We start from the raw sequence: 17,996 nt of genomic DNA on the forward strand, positions 1-17,996 counted from the left end.
AAGGAAAGGACTTTCTCCAAGTCTGTGAATACCTTCAACAATCACATGCAATGCCTCTTCTTCATCTGATGACATCTACCAACCCTAAAATGGACTGGTACAACACGTTGCATTTTAACTATGGACATAATGTGACTTTTAATTTTGATTTTACCTTGTTTTAATGACTATGTTGCCTTACATCTGTATTGTATAACTGGATTTGTTTCTAGCCGCATGAAAGCTTTTAAGTTACAAATGGTTGCTCAAACTCCTGTTACTGCTACACCTTCCTCCAACTACTATTTGGGGCCCCTGGATCAGATATCCTCAATATGAGGATTAGGAGAATATGTTGCCTCGCCAATTTAGGGACAATGCCCCTTCTCAGCTCGAAAGCAGTTATGGAACAAGAACGACGCCCCTTTTCCCTAGGCAACATAATTCTCCTAAAAGAAAAGGGGGGAATGACAGAGTCATTTCCTAGGCAGGTTGATAAAAAGTCTAGGGGTCCCCAAGGAGAGAGGGGTCTGGAATTCTCAAGGAGGAAGAAAGGACAAACTTTTTTTATCTTAAAAGGTAAATTATGGGAGTAGGTCTGGTGAGGTCTTTACAACCTCCAGACATTCTTTGGATTCATTGGAGAGCATATAACTTCATTGCTAACACTAACAAGCGGGTACCCCCTTCTGATGCCTATGTCAGAAGCTTTCCCTATCTCCTTTATACTTTAATAAAACTTTATTACACAAAAGCTCTGAGCAATCAAGCCTCGTCTCTGGCCCTGGATTGAATTCTTCTCCTCCAGAGGCCAAGAATCCCGGCATCGTGATTCAACAACAACCTTTCATTAGTATATAGAAATGCAAGTGATTTCTGTGTATTGATTTTGTATCCTGCAACTTTGCTAAATTCACTGACTAGCTCTAGTATTTTTCTGATACTATCTTTAGGGTTTTCTATGTACAATATCATGTTATCTGCAAACAATGAGAGCTCTACTTCTTTTCTGATCTGGATTCCTTTTCTTTCTTTTTCTTCGATGACTGCTCTAGCTAGCACTTCCAGAACTATGTTGAATAATAATGGTGAAAGTGGACACCTTGTCTTGTTCCTGATCTTAGGGTTAATGCTTTCAGTTTTTCCCCATTGAGAATAATGTTGGCTATAGGCTTATCATATATGGTCTTTACTATGTTGAGGCAGGGTACTTCTATGCCCATTTTTTGAAGAGTTTTAGTCATAAATAGGTGCTGAATTTTGTCAAAAGCTTTTTCTGCATCTATTGAGATGATCATATGGTTTCTATCTTTCAATTTGTTAATATGGTGTATCACACTGATTGATTTGCATATATTGAGGAATCCTTGCATTCCTGGAATAAACCCAACTTGATCATGGTGTATGAGCTTTCTGATGTCTTGCTGAATTCTATCTGCTAAAATTTTGTTGAGGATTTTTGCATCTGTGTTCATCAGTGATATTGGCCTATAGTTTTCCTTTTGTGTGTTTTCTTTGTCTGGTTTTGGCATCAGGGTGATGGTGGCCTCATAGAATGAGTAATGGAACAAGATTGAAAGCCCAGAAATAAACCCATGCACCTATGGGTACATTATTTTTGACAAAAGAGGCAAATATACAATAGGGCAAAGACAGCCTCTTCAATAAATGGTGCTGAGAAAACTGGACAGCTGCATGTAAAAGAATGAAATTAGAACACTTCCTAACACCACACACAAAGATAAACTCAAAATGGATTAAAGACCTAAATGTAAGACCAGAAACTATAAAACTCTAAGGGGAAAACATAGGCAGAACACTCGATGACATAAATCAAAGCAAGATCCTCTATGACCCACCTCCTAGAGTAATGGAAATAAAAACAAAAGTAAACAAGTGGGACCTGATTAAACTTAAAAGCTTTTGCACAGCAAAGGAAACTATAAGCAAGGTGAAAAGACAACCCTCAGAATGGGAGAAAGTAATAACAAATCAAACAACTGATAAAGGATTAATTTCCAAAATATACAAGCAGCTCACACAAAACTCAATGCCAGAAAAACAAACAACCCTATCAAAAAGTGGGGAAAAGACCTAAACAGACATTTCTCCAAAGAAGACATACAGATGGCTAACAAACACATGAAAAGATGCTCAACATCACTCATTATTAGAGAAATGTAAATCAAAACTACAATGAGATATCACCTCACACCAGTCAGAATGGCCATCATCAAAAAGTCTACAAACAATAAATGCTGGAGTGGGTGTGGAGAAAAGGGAATGCTCTTGCATTGCTGGTGGGAATGTAAATTGATAGAGCCACTATGGAAAACGGTATGGAGATTCCTTAAAAAACTAGGAATAAAACCACCCTATGACCCAGCAATCCCACGTCTAGGCATGTATCCTGAGGAAACCAAAATTGAAAAAGACACACGTATCCCGTTGTTCACTGTAGCACTATTTACAATAGCTAGAACATGAAAGCAACCTAGATGTCCATCAACAGATGAAGGCATAAAGAAGGTGTGGTGCATATACACAACGGAATATGACTCAGCCCTAAAGAGGAATGCATTTAAGTCAGTTCTGATGAGGTGGATGAACCTAGAACCTATTATACAGACTGAAGTGAGTCAGAAAGAGAAAGTTAAATATTGTATTCTAATGCATATATATGGAATCTAGAAAAATGGTACTGAAGAATTTATTTACAGGCAATGGAGAAACAGACATAGAGAATAGACTTATGGACATAGAGAGAGGTGAGGAGAGGATCAGATGTGTGGAAAGAGCAACATGGAAACTTATATTACCATATGTAAAACAGATAGCCAATCATCTATTTGCTGTATGGCTCAGGAAACTCAAACAGGGGCTCTGTATCAATCTAGAGAGGGTGGGATGGGGTGAGAGATGGGAGGGAGGTTCAAAAGGGAGGGGATATATGTATAGCTACGGCTGACTCATGTTGAGGTTTGACAGAAAACAACAAAATTCTGTAAAGCAATTATCCTTCAAAAAAAATAATTAAAATCAACAACAAAAAAACTCCTGGATGAAGAAATTAATTCAGATTAAAGAAACTGAACTAACATATGTCTTCAGATTTTCTTTTGTTCAGAAAGATCTTACTGGGACAGGTAAAATCTCAGTAAGGTCTATAAATTAGTTGATAGCATTGTTTCAATGTTAAGTCTGATTTTCATTACTGTAACTACAGTTATATAAGCAAATTCCCTATTTTTGGAAAATACAGCCTGAAATGTTTAGAGGTAAAAGGGAATAATGTCTGCAACATACTTCTAAATGGTTCAAAGAGAAAAATGAAGTGGAAGAGTAAGAAAGGAACTGGGGAGGAGGAGAGAGAAAAACAAATGTAACAAAATGGTGACATTTGGGGAACCTGTGTGAAGAGCTTTCAGGAGTTCTGGCAACTTCTCTGTCTCAAATTATGTCAGTTGAAAAAATTAAGTTAGATATAAAGTGCTACATCTGCCAAAATTCACAGAAATGTGCACTAAGACCTGTACATTATACCATATATAAATCGCAATTCAATTAAAGCAATAAAAGCTTATTCTAGATGTTTCATCAAATGTTGATGACTGGAACACTTCTGTAATTAAGACCAGAGGATAGAAACCCACCAAGGACCTAGCTAAATGAAGACTACATTTACACCTGCTGTATGCTGAGCTTGAAATGATACACTACCCCAGTGAGGCTGGTCATCACTCTGTGCCCACAGTGACCAGATGCTCTCGTGATCTCCTGGCTGGACAGACAGAGGTCTGCTACCTTCCTGTCATGCTCCCCAGGATGCCCTCTGTGTGCTCAGCCAGGTAACACTACCTTCTCTTGTTAACTAGCCTCCAAATACATAAAGCCATTTGTCATGAGGACTCGTAGATCTTAAATGTTTTTTAATTATAAAAAAAAAAAGAAGTCTAACATGCTAGTGACAATCCCTGAGGAAGGCACACATGTTGTTAAATAAGCCTTGGAGAGAATACTGCTGCTGATACCAAGGCCCAGAGCAAGAGCAAGCCTCACACCTGGCTTAGAACACAGATTGGTATCTTTCAAAGTGCTTTTAAAAGGTTACTATCACTCTAATACTCAACTACTCTTTTTTGAAACACTAATAAAGCCAAGTGGCTGAGACATCTCATACCTTGCTTTAGAAATACTATAAAATCCTTCACAGTTTGGTCCAAATGAACTCCATGATATACTACAGGTCTGAAATTGCGATGCTCAAATGAACGAATGAGGCGAACTGTAATGGTCACATCTTCGGAAGCCATGTGCAGAAATTCCTGTGGCAAGGGATAATAACATCAACTCATAACTATCCACCAGCCTGCATTTCCTCCATCAGCTCTCAGGCACCCAGCCGATCTCTCCCACACTGCACAGTTAACAACAGAATTCCTAGAACCAGACCAGATTCCAGGACAACCAAAGGGTGTCAAGGTCGCTCCCACCTACCCACTGTGATCCTGGACAGCTTTACCACAGTCCCTGATGTTCTGACAGGCAGAAAACTGACAAGGTACAGAAGATGAACACCGACTCAGGAGTGTGGGTGTATGTGGAGAAGTGGGGCTGCACACGTTTCTGCTCTGGTGTGCTACACCACCAATCTCATTTGGCCCTGAGAGGAAGTTCACTGACATTAGCATCAACTATCAGGCTGCATTTTCATTTCACAAATGCTGCCAGATTTCAGAACTGATTTAAACATGCGTCATAGTATTACCCAGGCTTCCCAGGTGGTGCTAGTGATAAAAAATCCACCTGACAATGTAAGAGACAAAAGAGACTCAGGGTTCCATCCATGGGTTGGGAAGATCCCCTGGAGGAGGGCATGGTAACCCACTCTAGTATCCTTACCTAGAAAATGCCATGGACAGAGAAACCTGGTGGGCTAGAATCCACAGGACTGCAAAGAGCTGGACACAACTGAAGCAACTTAGCATGCATACTATCACCCATTGTCCACACTATTGTTTAATTTGAATATGTTTATTTCACCCTAAACTATGTAATAGTCCTACATGCCAGTGTTAATGTTATCAGATTTAATTCTATTACCAAACCATACTTTATTACCAAATGATACTTATTTTAAGATGAGGTAAAATTCATTGCACTAAATGCCCAAGGTCATAAAACATGGAGCCAGGATTCAAGCACCAATTTAATTCCAAATTTCATGATCTAATATATAATATACTATTAAAAAAAAATTCACCCCAAATAATTTCCTCCAAAAAATCTCCAAAGTTGCCAATGTTTTAAAAATAAAATTATGGTACATTTCTAATTAGCAGCAACTACTTCATGCTTTCAACTTTGCATATAACTTTCAGCCATAATACACAAGTACTAAAAAAAAAAAAATACCTGTAATGCTAACAAAATAAAATAAGATAATAAAAAAAAAACCTGTAATGCTAACAAAATAAAATAAGATGTCCAACCTCACCAGTAATCAGAGAAATTCAAAATAACAATGAGCTATATATTACTCATCAAACTAACAAACGAAAAAGCCTGACAACACTTACTGTTGGCAAGAGTGCAGAAAAATGAGAGTTTAATCAGTTAAGGTGGGCATCCAAATGGATTCTACTTCTGGAGACAACTGGGCAATATTTAGTAAAGCTGAAGATTCATATACCTTTCAATCCAGCAATGTCATTCATATGTAGGTGCTCTTGGGAATCTCTCACATGTGTGCACAAGGAGAACTGTAAAAGAACATCAATATTCACATTGTTAATTGCAAAAACTGGAAACAACTAAATGTCCATCAGCAGGAGAACAGATAATTATGGTACTTTCATTCAACAAAATGCTTCAAGCAGTGAAAATGAATGAACTTGTACATCAACACAGATGGAATCTCAGAAACAGCATGGTGAATGCAAAAAAAGCAAGTTACAAAAGCATCAGAATAACACATCAGTTCAGTCGCTCAGTCATGTCCAACTCTTTGCGACCCCATGAATCACAGCACGCCAGGCCTCCCTGTCCATCACCATTTCCCGGAGTTCACTCAGACTCACGTCCATCGAGTCCATGATGCCATCCAGCTATCTGATCCTTGGTCAACCCCTTCTCCTCCTGCCCCCAATCCCTCCCAGCATCAGAGTCTTTTCCAATGAGTCAACTCTTCCCATGAGGTAGCCAAAGTACTGGAGCTTCAGCTTTAGCATCATTCCTTCCAAAGAAATCCCTGGGTTGATCTCCTTCAGAATCGACTGGCTGGATCTCCTTGCAGTCCAAGGGACTCTCAAGAGTCTTCTCCAACACCACAGTTCAAATGTATCAATTCTACGGCGCTCAGCCTTCTTCACAGTCCAACTCTCACATCCATACATGACCACAGGAAAAACCATAGCCTTGACTAGACGGACCTTAGTCGGCAAAGTAATGTCTCTGCTTTTGAATATACTATCTAGGTTGGTCATAACTTTTCTTCCAAGGAGTAAGCGTCTTTTAATTTCATGGCTGCAGTCACCATCTGCAGTGATTTTGGAGCCCAGAAAAATAAAGTCTGACACTGTTTCTACTGTTTCCCCGTCTATTTCCCATGAAGCGATGGGACCGGATGCCATGATCTTTGTTTTCTGAATGTTGAGCTTTAAGCCAACTTTTTCACTCTCCACTCACTTTCATCAAGAGGCTTTTTAGCTCCTCTTCACTTTCTGCCCTAAGGGTGGTGTCATCTGCATATCTGAGGTTATTGATATTTCTCCCAGCAATCTTGATTCCAGCCTGTGTTTCCTCCAGTCCAGCGTTTCTCATGATGTACTCTGCATAGAAGTTAAATAAGCAGGGTGACAATATACAGCCTTGATGTACTCCTTTTCCTATTTGGAACCAGTCTGTTGTTCCATGTCCAGTTCTAACTGTTGCTTCCTGACCTGCATATAGATTTCTCAAGAGGCAGGTCACGTGGTCTGCTATTCCCATCTCTTTCAGAATTTTCCACAGTTTATTGTGATCCACACAATCAAAGGCTTTGGCATAGTCAATAAAGCAGAAATAGATGTTTTTCTGGAACTCTCTTGCTTTTTCCATGATCCAGCAGATGTTGGCAATTTGATCTCTGGTTCCTCTGCCTTTTCTAAAACCAGCTTGAATATCAGGGAGTTCACGGTTCACGTATTGCTGAAGCCTGGCTTGGAGAATTTTGAGCATTACTTTACTAGCCTGTGAGATGAGTGCAATTGTGCGGTAGTTTGAGCATTCTTTGGCATTGCCTTTCTTTGGAATTGGAATGAAAACTGACCTTTCCCAGTCCTGTGGCCACTGCTGAGTTTTCCAAATTTGTTGGTATATTGAGCGCAGCACTTTCACAGCATCATCTTTCAGGATTTGAAATAGCTCAACTGGAATTCCATCACCTCCACTAGCTTTATTCATAGTGATGCTTTCTAAGGCCCACTTGACTTCACATTCCAAGATGCCTGGCTCTAGATTAGTAATCACATCATCATGATTATCTGAATCATGAATAACACATCATTTACACAAAATTCAAAAACAAAGGTTTCATTATGTTGAAAAAGAGGTGATTCTTGGAGCAAAGAAAGGATTATCCAATTAGGGAGAAGTAAAACAGGTGTTTCCATCATACTGGTTGCATTTTATATCTTAAGCAGGATGTCAAGTATATGGACAGTATAGCTACCATTCTTTAAGCCTTTTAATGTGTCTGGAATATTTCATAACATACACAAAGGAGCCACACTAATTTGATCTGGAAAGTTTCTTTGAATCACAAAATGCTTATACAAATATTTCACTAAGTTTGAGAGACTATGCAGCACATTACGTGTGAAAAGCAAAGGTTCAAGCTGTTTTAATGCATAAAATAATCTGTAATTATAGTGTACTGTTTATAATTAAACAAATGGTTTTAATGAATTGGTCTTGAATTAAAAATAGTATTTTTCCTCTAAAATAAAGGATATAACCTTATTTTGTGGCTTGAGAGCTTAAATTAAATCTTTTGGTAATTCCATTATTAGCTGTTACACTATTTGTTATTAAATCTGGCTTTACAGGGCTTCCCCAAAATTTTGACCCTAAAATCTATCAAATAATGGCAGTTTAGCAAGACATCTACAAAATTACAATTTAAAATTTACTGCGATACCTAATAAAAAATCTCTCTCAATAAAGGGATAGCATAAAAGACTCTAGGAACTTCCCCTGTGGTTTAGTGATTACGAATCCATTGCAAGAATCCCTTGCAATGCAGGGGACTCAGGTGTGATCCCTGGTGGGGGAACTAAGATCCCACATGCAGAGGAGCAACTAAGTGCTGCAATTACTGAGCCCATGCTCTCTGGAGCCTGCAAGCCATAACTGGAGAGCCCCCACCACAACAAAGATCCTGCACGCTACAACTAGGACCCAAAGCAACCAAATAAATACATAAATAAATTTTAAAAAGAAAGAAAACAAGACTCCATATTTTAGAGGCAGTGTTAACAGGTTTGTGAAAATTATGACCAATTTCTTCCTCCTCTCACCTAGCCCCCAAAACAACAAAGAAGCTCTCCAAAACACACACACACACACACACACACACACACACACACACACTCACACACACACATGGACAGAAGCCCTACAATGAAGTCCAAATTCCTAAAGAGTTCAGAGCTAGACAGATCAAACTTAATTACTGACTCTACTTCTCAGCCCTAACGTATAGTTGGATCTCAATAAATAGTAGCTGCTTTTATCAAGGGTCTACTTGGGATTAAACAGGTTTGGGCATAAAGACAGCTCACGTAGGCAGCAAATAAAGATACAAGATTCCCAGGTGCAATGAAATAAATGATGTAAATGGACTAACAAAAGAGGCCAAGCAAGCTAGCACATGTATGCCTTATGAAACTTTTATAATTGTAGGCTTGTTTTTTTCCACTTTAAAAAAAGCTGCCCCATATGCTGTACTGAAATAGCTGAAGTTTTCAATTTAAAACTCCAAATGTGCGTTACTGTCTAATTTGATTAACAATGTATTGTCATCTTCATCAGAAATTTGTAGTAATTTATACTCAGTAACTAAGCCATATTAGCTACTATTAGAATGAGGCCATTATTTAATTTGTCTCAAGGACTGTGGGAAATATAGGTTGTTAGTTTAGGGAGCCAGACATACTGAAGAGACAGCTTGGAATGCAAGTATTACAAATTATAAATGTGATATTTTCCCAGAAGGTTTGACCTACTTTTAAAAAATGAATCTGATCAAGTTTAAAAGGTATCCTTCAAATGAAGGGACAGAGAAACCAAAAGCAATAATTTAGAGGTAAATTAACAAAACATATTCAAAAACAAGAAAAAATGTGTGAATAAATGAAATGATAGACCATTTTCTTAACTATGAAAGCTCAGAGTTGTAAAGAAATAATTCTCCCTAAATTAATCTATAAATTAAATAAAATCCCCATCAAAATATAACAGGGTGGTCTGGATTTAAAACAAGTATTTCTAATCTAGAAGAACATGCTTGTGAACTTAGCAAAGTCATAAAAGGAAAAAAAAAAAAAAAGCGAGAGACAGAGAGACCAGCAGCACCATAAATTATGTGACACTGGAGACTGACAAATCAGTAGAAGAGAATAGAAAACTCAGAAAAGACTCAAGATGCAAGAATTTAGTATAAAAATGGCATTTCACATTTGTGAGGAAAAGACACCCTAATCAATGGCATTAGGAAAACTGGTCAGACATTTAGAAAAAGGTAATTCTGGATCCTTACTTCATATCTTATACAAAATAAACTATACGGAGAACAAATATTTAAACTAAACTGTAAAATCACAGGAAGGCATCAAAAAATGGGTATAAACTTTTATAAGCTTAAGGTAGAAAAGACCTTTCTAAGCAAATAAAAATCAGCGACCACCAAGGAAAAGGTTGACAGATATAGCAAAAAAAAAAAAAAAATTATAAGAAAAGACAAATGTCTTGATAACATGGATAAAGGTAATCAATGAGCAATAGGCTAAATTTTTAAGTCAATATTACTGGTAACTGTAGAACTGAAAAATAGAAATAGTAAGATACTGGTTAGCCACAGATTGGTAAAATATATTTAAATTAAAAACTGGTCACACCAGTGTTGGCAAGGATATAGAAAAGTAAATATTTTACATACTCTTGCCAAGAACATTAAATGATAGACTTTCTGGAGAGGAGTGGAGATCAGTTCAGTTCAGTTCAGTTCAGTTGCTCAGTCGTGTCCGACTCTTTGCGACCCCATGAATCACAGCACGCCAGGCCTCCCTGTCCATCACCAACTCCCGGAGTTCACTCAGACTCACGTCCATCGAGTCAGTGATGCCATCCAGGAGTGAGATAACCGATATCAAAATTTTAAATTTGCCTACCTTTTGACATGACAATTTTCCTTCTACTAATTTATCCGGAGAAGACAATCACATCAAATATTTTAAAATCCATGAGTTTATAATGATATTTTTTTAAGTCGATTAGTCACTCGGGAAGCTAAAGGGGCATTTATTTGTTTTCCTGAAAACTGGCTTACCAAGGTAGGGAATGGGGCATTGAAAATGAGAAAAATAATCAGATTCTTATACAGTTTGTATTTCAAGATTACCAAATAGCTGATGGAAAGTTTCTTCTTTAAAGAAGAATGACAGCTAAAAAGCACTGAAGGAATGACAGAATTTAAAAATTATGATTTACATAAATATCAAAATGGCTAAAATGAGAACAATGATAACACCAAATACTGGTGAGAATATAGAGAAACTAATCTTTCACTCACTACTGACGGAAATGCAAAATGGTACAGCCACTCTAGAAAAGAATATGATAATCTCTTACAAAACTAAACACATGCTTACCATAGACCTAGCAAATGCACTCTTGAGCATTTATGCCAGAGAAATGAAAACTTATGTTCACACACAAAAAAACTATCTATAAATGCTCATAGTATATCCATGTTTAATGCCCCAAAACTGGAAACAACCCAAACATCCTTCAACATGTGAGTGGTTAAACCAAGTGTGGTATATCCATATCATGAACCACTGGGGAATAAAAAAGAAAAAACTACTGATACAGATAACAATTTTGATAGATCTTAAGGGAATTAAATTGAAAAGAAAAAATCAATCTCAGAAGGTCACATACTGCGTAGTTCCATTATACATCATTCTTTTTTAACAGCAGACTTTTACTTGTGTGTTTATTTCCAGCTGTTCTGGGTCTTCACTGCTGTGCATGGGCCTTCCCTAGCTGTGGCAAGCAGGGGCTACTCTCTCGTAGCAGTGCACAGCTACTCACTGCAGTGGTGTCTCTTGTTGCAGACCATGGGCGGTAGGGCACATGGGCTTAGTTGCCCTATGGCATGTGAAATCTTCCCGGACCAGGGATCAAATCCATGCCCTCTGCATCAGAAGATGGATTCTTAACCATTAGACAACTAGGGGAGTCCTGTATGCCATTCTTGTAATGACAAAAGTATAGAAACGGAGAATAATTAGTGTCCCTGGGGTTGGCAAGGAGGGAAGGAGGTGGCTCTGGCTGTAAAAGGGTAACAAGGGATCCTTGTGATGGGAAGTTTCTAATTCTTGACCGTGGTGTTATCCACACTTATCTACACATGTGATAAAATTGCCTAAAACCAAATACACATGCACGTGCACACATGCCTACAGAAGAGGATGTAAAACCAGTGAAACGTGAATATGGTCCATGGATTGCATCAACATCAATTCCCTAGATGTGGTTGATCTAAGACCACCCTGAAGCAGGATGTCACCCTTGGGGAAAACTGGATGAGGGGCAGAAAGGATCACTGGTATTATTTCTTATAACTGCATGTGACTCTGCAATTATCTCAAAATAAAAGTTGCTAAAGCCCATCATTTTGGAAACCCTAATGAAGTAATGAAAGTAGGCAGTGATCAGAAAGGGGTGACAAAACCATTAGGTAAAAGATTGATGGGAAACTTCAGAATGGATACTTCAAGGGCTAAACTTAGTAATCCAACTTAACAAATGAATCCAACTTAACAAATGAATTAAGCCTCTGGATCTAACTCCCAGCTTAGGGGTTATGACAGTGTCTGCAAGAACAAGTTAAATGACACAAAATAATTAGCATGCAATACACAGAAGGGGAGGAAGGTTGTAAACTAAGAGACTTAAAAGAGATATATCAACTAATGTTTAGGTCATGCATGGATCTTAATCTGCATAATACTAGAAGATATTAGGAATCAATATCAATTCTGTTTATTTAATATTATTATGCTTGTTAGTCTAACTTAAAATACTGACATATATAAGTAAAATGATACTATGACTGTACTTGCTTTCAAATACTCTTGACAGAGGAAAAACAATTATGGATGTGTAGACTGAAAAGAACACTAGTAACAGCTGAAGCTGAATGTATATGGGACCTTATCATACTACACAGTTTTTAGATGCTTGAAATTTTTTAATAATAAAATCATTTTAAGAAAAGATAAATGTACAAAAATGTACATTCTAGGAAGGTTTTTTCCACTGATGTGCTTCTACTAGTTTATAAAAATTAGAATTCAATGAAGTAACTGAATTCATCAATTAAATCAATTGAGTTCATTAATGAAGTAAATTATGTCATATCATAAAATGAAATCCCTTGTAGCCATTAAAGGGTGAAATGAATCCACAGATATTAACTTTAAAAGATGGGTATGAAATATTGGTGAATGAAAAACTAAATTTAGAAAACCATGGGTGCATGGTGTCTGCATAAGATCAGAGACAGGTTCAGAGCAGCACTGACTAAAATGTTCACAGCAGCTATGAATGGTAGAAATCCAACAGACTGCTACTTGTTGTATAAATTTTTAATATTGCTTGATGTTTTAAGAATGAGTATGTGTTTTGAAATTAGGCTAATTTCTCTGTATACTTACATTTTCACTTTTCTGAGGAATGTGGTATACATCAACAAAAAGTTATTTTTAAAACTAAGGTATTTCTATTTCCTTTAAGAAAAAAGAGCTTACTGAGCAAAAGCAAACAAAACAGAACTTAGCAAATGCTAGAAAGGACAGAGAGGGTCAGAAACTTAGTTATATTACTGATATGCATTGAAGGATACCAACTATTGATAAATTCAGAAAGTATCACTCAGCAGTCAAGAGGCACTAGAAGCAGGTCACAGGCCCAAGACGAGTTTACACTTGTCTAAGAAGTACAAAAGGCCTTCCATACTCAGCCCCTCCCTGCTCCTCTGAAGGTATTTGTCACCACCACAACCCATTTTGTACATATTACCCCGGTGGTAATGTCAGCCCACAATTTCCCACACACATCAGGCTGTTTCCAAGCCCCTGCCACACCTTTCCACCCCCAGCTTTTCTCTGAACTCCCTTTGTCCCTCTACTCTTCACCTTACTACACAGGCAGCCTCCAAAACCCAGGCTGGCACCATCTGCTCCAGGATAGCATCACAATACTTTCTCCTCTGCCCCAGCTAAAGGCCCTCTGTCCAGCCACAGCACCTGACCACGTCATACTGCAGTCATCTGTTTATGGCTTGTTTTTGTACCAAAGCAACATATGTGTCATGAGGCACATCAGAGCCCCCATCAGTGTCTGGATAACTGCAATGCTAAGGAACACCTGAATTCCTGACACAGTCCAGCACTACAGACACGGTTATTGTTGTTTAGTCGTTCAGTCGTGTCCGACTCTTTTGCAGCCCCATGCACTGTAGCCCCCCCCAGGCTCCTCTGTCCATGGGATTCTCCAGGCAAGAATCCTGGAGCAGGTTGCCATTTCCTCCTTCAAGGGATCTTCCTGACCCAGGGATCAAACCCACATCTCCTGCACTACAGGCAGATTCTTTATCGCAGAGCCACTAGAGAAGCACCCAGGTACCTATGAGCTTTTTCCAGGGTCCATGAAAATGCTTGAGATCTGGAGAAAAAACTTACTGCTCTAGAACATGAAATTTTTAAAAAATCAAATTTAACATTTAAGTAACTACAAGTAACATTTCAACACCAATTCAACTCTACTTTTAAATCTCAGATTTAATACAGGATACAAGACCATTTTCTATAATGTAGGGTGGGGATTTGAAAAGTAACAGTGCCTAGGGCTTAGGAGGGCTTCCCTGGTGGCTTAGACGGTAAAGCGTCTGTCTGCAATGCAGGAGACCCAGGTTCGATCCCTGGGTTGGGAAGATCCCCTGGAGAAAGAAATGGCAGCCCACTCCAGTATTCTTGCCTGGAAAATCCCATGGACGGTGGAGCCTAGTAAGCTACTGTCCATGGGGTCACAAAGAATCGGACACGACTGAGCGACTTCACTTCAGGGCTTAGGAAGGTCTTTAAACTTCCCTGCCTTAGAAACCTGTCATGGCTGGTACCTTACCCAGCTGGTTTGGGATAATGAAGAAAAACCCATAACCATAGCAAAGCAAAACTCTTAAAGAAACAAAGCAAGCAAGCAAGAAACCCACATAAGAAGGCCCTCACGAGGAGCTCCCACATCCCATGTCCCTGCACCATCAGAGCCAAGAATAGACGCAGTCCAATATCCTCCCCTCCTGGACCAGCGTCACAGGTCAGGTTGGAGCTGCTTTTCATGGCCCAGGCTGCAGCAGCATGAAAAGGGAAGGTGGAAAGTCAGGATGGAGTGGTCAGGGAAAGCCAAGACAAGCTGCAAGCCAGGTTCCCTAACCAGCCAATGGCTCTCATGCCCTCGCTGATGCCTCTCCCTGAGGCAAAGCTCTGAGCTGATGAGCTGTAAACTAGCTAGGGCGCTCCTGAGATGAAAGTGCACAGCCCAGCATTAACATAAACACGAAACACACGTATGCATAAGATACTTGACTGATGATCTCTATCAGTCCAACAAAATAAAATAAAATAACTACAGCTGATTCTAGTTACTTGCAGTGGATGCTGTCTGTAAAGTGGTCTCGAACACTGAATTCATGAATACTAGACCACTGCTCCGGGGGAAATAGAGAGTCAGGTTCTGGGACATCTGTTTCCTCTAGCCACAATTTTCATCAACTGGTAAATACATAACCTTGTTTTATGTGCATTTCTGTTTAAAGACACCTTCTTTGATATATACTGTACACTGCTGATTCATAAATGTTAAACTCACAGCCAGGAGTCTTACAAGTCATGCCTGAACAAAGTTTGCTTAACACACATGTTTTCTAAGGCACACACAGACAGCAAGATATTTGGGGGCCATTTTAAAGTGACATCACCAACAAACAACCATGAAAATGTGAAAAGCATGGCATTAAATGAAGCACAGTGTGGACACCTGTCTACAATATGAACTGAAACAAGAAGGCAGCAAGTTGCCTAGTTTCACCTCAGCTGGCAATGTGAATTCTGTTGATTCAAATGTGTCACAGCCCTGCAGACTGGAGAATGACCAAGAAAGTGCCTGGGTACTGCTCTGGGGGTTGCAAGTAGGCAAATCACAAATACACAGTCTGTGAGTAACAAGGATTGACGACATTACAGTTAAAAAAAAAAGTGTATGTATTTTCCAGGCTTCCCTGATAACTCAATTGGCAAAGAATCCACCTGCAATGCAGGAGACCCGGGTTCGATTCCTGGGTCGAGAAGATCCACTGGAGAAGGGATAGGTCACCCACTCCAGTATTCTTGGGCTTCCCTGGTGGCTCAGCTGGTAAAGGATCCACCTGCAATGCGGGAGACCTGGGTTTGATCCCTGGGTTGGGAAGATCCCCTGGAGAAGGGAAAGGCTATCCACTTCAGTATTCTGGCCTGGAGAATTCCATGGACTGTATAGTCCATGGTGTCGCAAAGAGCTGGACACAACTGAGCAACTTTCACTTTCACATGCTTTCCAGTATTTGAAGCACGCACACTCTTCACTTTTTGTCAGAGAATGGAAGAGGATCCAAATGTCCTTGAGAGTTAAAAGCTTTTTAAAAAACCTTTTTATTCTGTATTGGTGTACAGCCAATTAATAATGTTGTGATAATTTCAGATGAAGGGACGCAGCCATACACATACATGTAAAGAATCAGAAGTTTTAAGTGTAGAAAAGCACTCACCACTCACGCAGTTAGCATTCAGACTCTTTAATCACCAGGAAGGAGAAAGGGTGTACATAACTTGAAATTTAACAGATTCCTAAGGTGAATCACTTGGAAAAACTAAAATATTTTGTAAAGTTATATCTACTCCCTAAATTTAAGTATTATAAAATCAAAATTGTCATAATACCAAGTTTGCTTTAAAACTTGTCTTACCAATATGAAAAAGGTACAGCTTTCAAAAAACTAATGTTCTAAGCACATACAAAAAACATATATTACACTAAATGCTTAATTTTCCTCTAGATTTAGGAACTAATAGAACACAGAAAAGAGTAAATTTGCCTTCCTTTTGAAACAAATCAATAAAAAGAAGAAATATAGTTTATTGTTCTTTTATATGAGGAAACTAAACTGGCATAAAATTAGGAAAAAGAAGAGTACTGCTAAGACGAAAATTACTCAATATGCAAATGAGTCTGACAATGATTCTGAAGAAAATAAACATACGTACTACTAAATATCACCCAAATATGTGATTTTACTCCTAGAAAAAGTTGTTTGAGGCCAAAGAGGGAGAGGAAAGAAAACCTACATTCTTTTTTCCTTTAATGCTTTTGCCTTTTTTTTTTAATTGGAGAATAACTGCTTTAAATTGTTGTGTTGGTTTCTTCTAAACAACTCGAATCAGTCATAATTATATACACACACCCTTCCTCCAGTGTCTCCCTCCCCCCTTCCATCCCACCCCTCCGGGAGGTCACAGAGCTCCAGGCTGGACTCCCTGTGTTATATAACGGCTTCCCACTAGTTACCTATTTTACACATGATAGTGTACGTATGGTACGTGTAAGAATTGATGCTTTCAAATTGTGGTGCTGGAAAAGACTCCTGAGAGTCCCCTGGACTTCAAGGAGATCAAACCAGTCAATCCTAAAGGAAATCAGTCCTGAATATTCATTGGAAGGACTGATGCTGAAGCTGAAACTCCAATACTTTGGCCACCTGATGGGAAGAGCCGACTCATTGAAAAAGACCCTGATGCTGGGAAAGATTGAAGGCAAAAGGAAATGGGGGCAGCAGAGGATGAGATGGTTAGACAGCATCACTGACTCAATCGGCATGAATCGGAGCAAACTCTGGGAGACAGCGAAGGACAGAGGAGACTGGTGTGCTGCAGTCCATGGGGTCACAATGAGTCAGACACGACTTAGCGACTGAACAACAACAGAATGTATACATGTAAATGCTACTTTCTCCGTTCATCCTACACTCTCCTTCCCCTGCTACATCCCTAAGTCCATTCTCTACACCTGCATCTCCATTGCTTCCCTGTAAGCAGGTTCCTGAGTATATGCTTTAATATATGATATTGATTTTTACTTTCTGACTTACCTCACTGTGTATAACAGGCTTTGGGTTCATCCACCTCACTACAATTGACCTACATTCTTTATACTGTTCTTAAAAATACTGAGCACCTAGCACACTGCTAAATAGGTGAATGAGAAATGTTCACCTTTTAAAGAGAACATAACCTTGGCAAATTAGTAAGTTTATATAAAATTCCAATTTAACTGAAGTTGATAAGAATGACAAATTATAATCAAGTCAATTATTTTAGACTATGTCTAAAATGTTAATTTAATTCTAATATATTCCAGCCTACTTTAAAAGTATAATTATTTTTAAACTCATAAATGAAGAACAAAATTTTATTCTAAAATTAGACCTTGGTAAAAATGAAATACCCAAAACTGGTCTTTATAATAAAAAGAAAAAAGTTAACAGAAATTTGCTTTAAATATTTTCAAAAGTATAATTTTTAAGATCATAAGCTATAACTTTATAGGTCCATGAGAGAATCAAATAAACATGTGAAAATCTCCTAGCCTTTTTCTTCCAA

The 17,996-nt window shown here is 38.6% G+C and overlaps 1 protein-coding gene and 1 non-coding gene across 5 annotated transcripts in view; one reads left to right on the forward strand and one right to left on the reverse strand.

The window, feature by feature from the left end:
* The window catches only part of C2H2orf76 (chromosome 2 C2orf76 homolog), a 115,155-nt gene that overhangs the window by 47,837 nt on the left and 49,322 nt on the right, over positions 1 to 17,996 (reverse strand). For 3 of the 4 annotated variants that reach the window (XM_069577805.1, XM_069577804.1, XM_069577806.1), the window contains exons 2-3: positions 5,672 to 5,741; positions 4,160 to 4,304 (exon numbers count right to left, since the gene is read on the reverse strand). In XM_069577805.1, the coding sequence (XP_069433906.1) occupies positions 4,160 to 4,292 (133 nt within the window). In that variant the 5' untranslated portion in view covers positions 4,293 to 4,304; positions 5,672 to 5,741. Of the gene's footprint in view, positions 1 to 4,159; positions 4,305 to 5,558; positions 5,742 to 17,996 lie in introns of all 4 variants that reach the window. The other variant, XM_069577807.1, reaches the window with a different exon arrangement.
* Positions 14,168 to 14,239, forward strand: TRNAC-GCA (transfer RNA cysteine (anticodon GCA)). Its single transcript has one exon. It is a non-coding gene; the product is annotated as a tRNA-Cys (tRNA).

Source organism: Ovis canadensis, chromosome 2 (genome assembly GCF_042477335.2).
Source record: "Ovis canadensis isolate MfBH-ARS-UI-01 breed Bighorn chromosome 2, ARS-UI_OviCan_v2, whole genome shotgun sequence".
Lineage (NCBI taxonomy): Eukaryota > Metazoa > Chordata > Mammalia > Artiodactyla > Bovidae > Ovis > Ovis canadensis.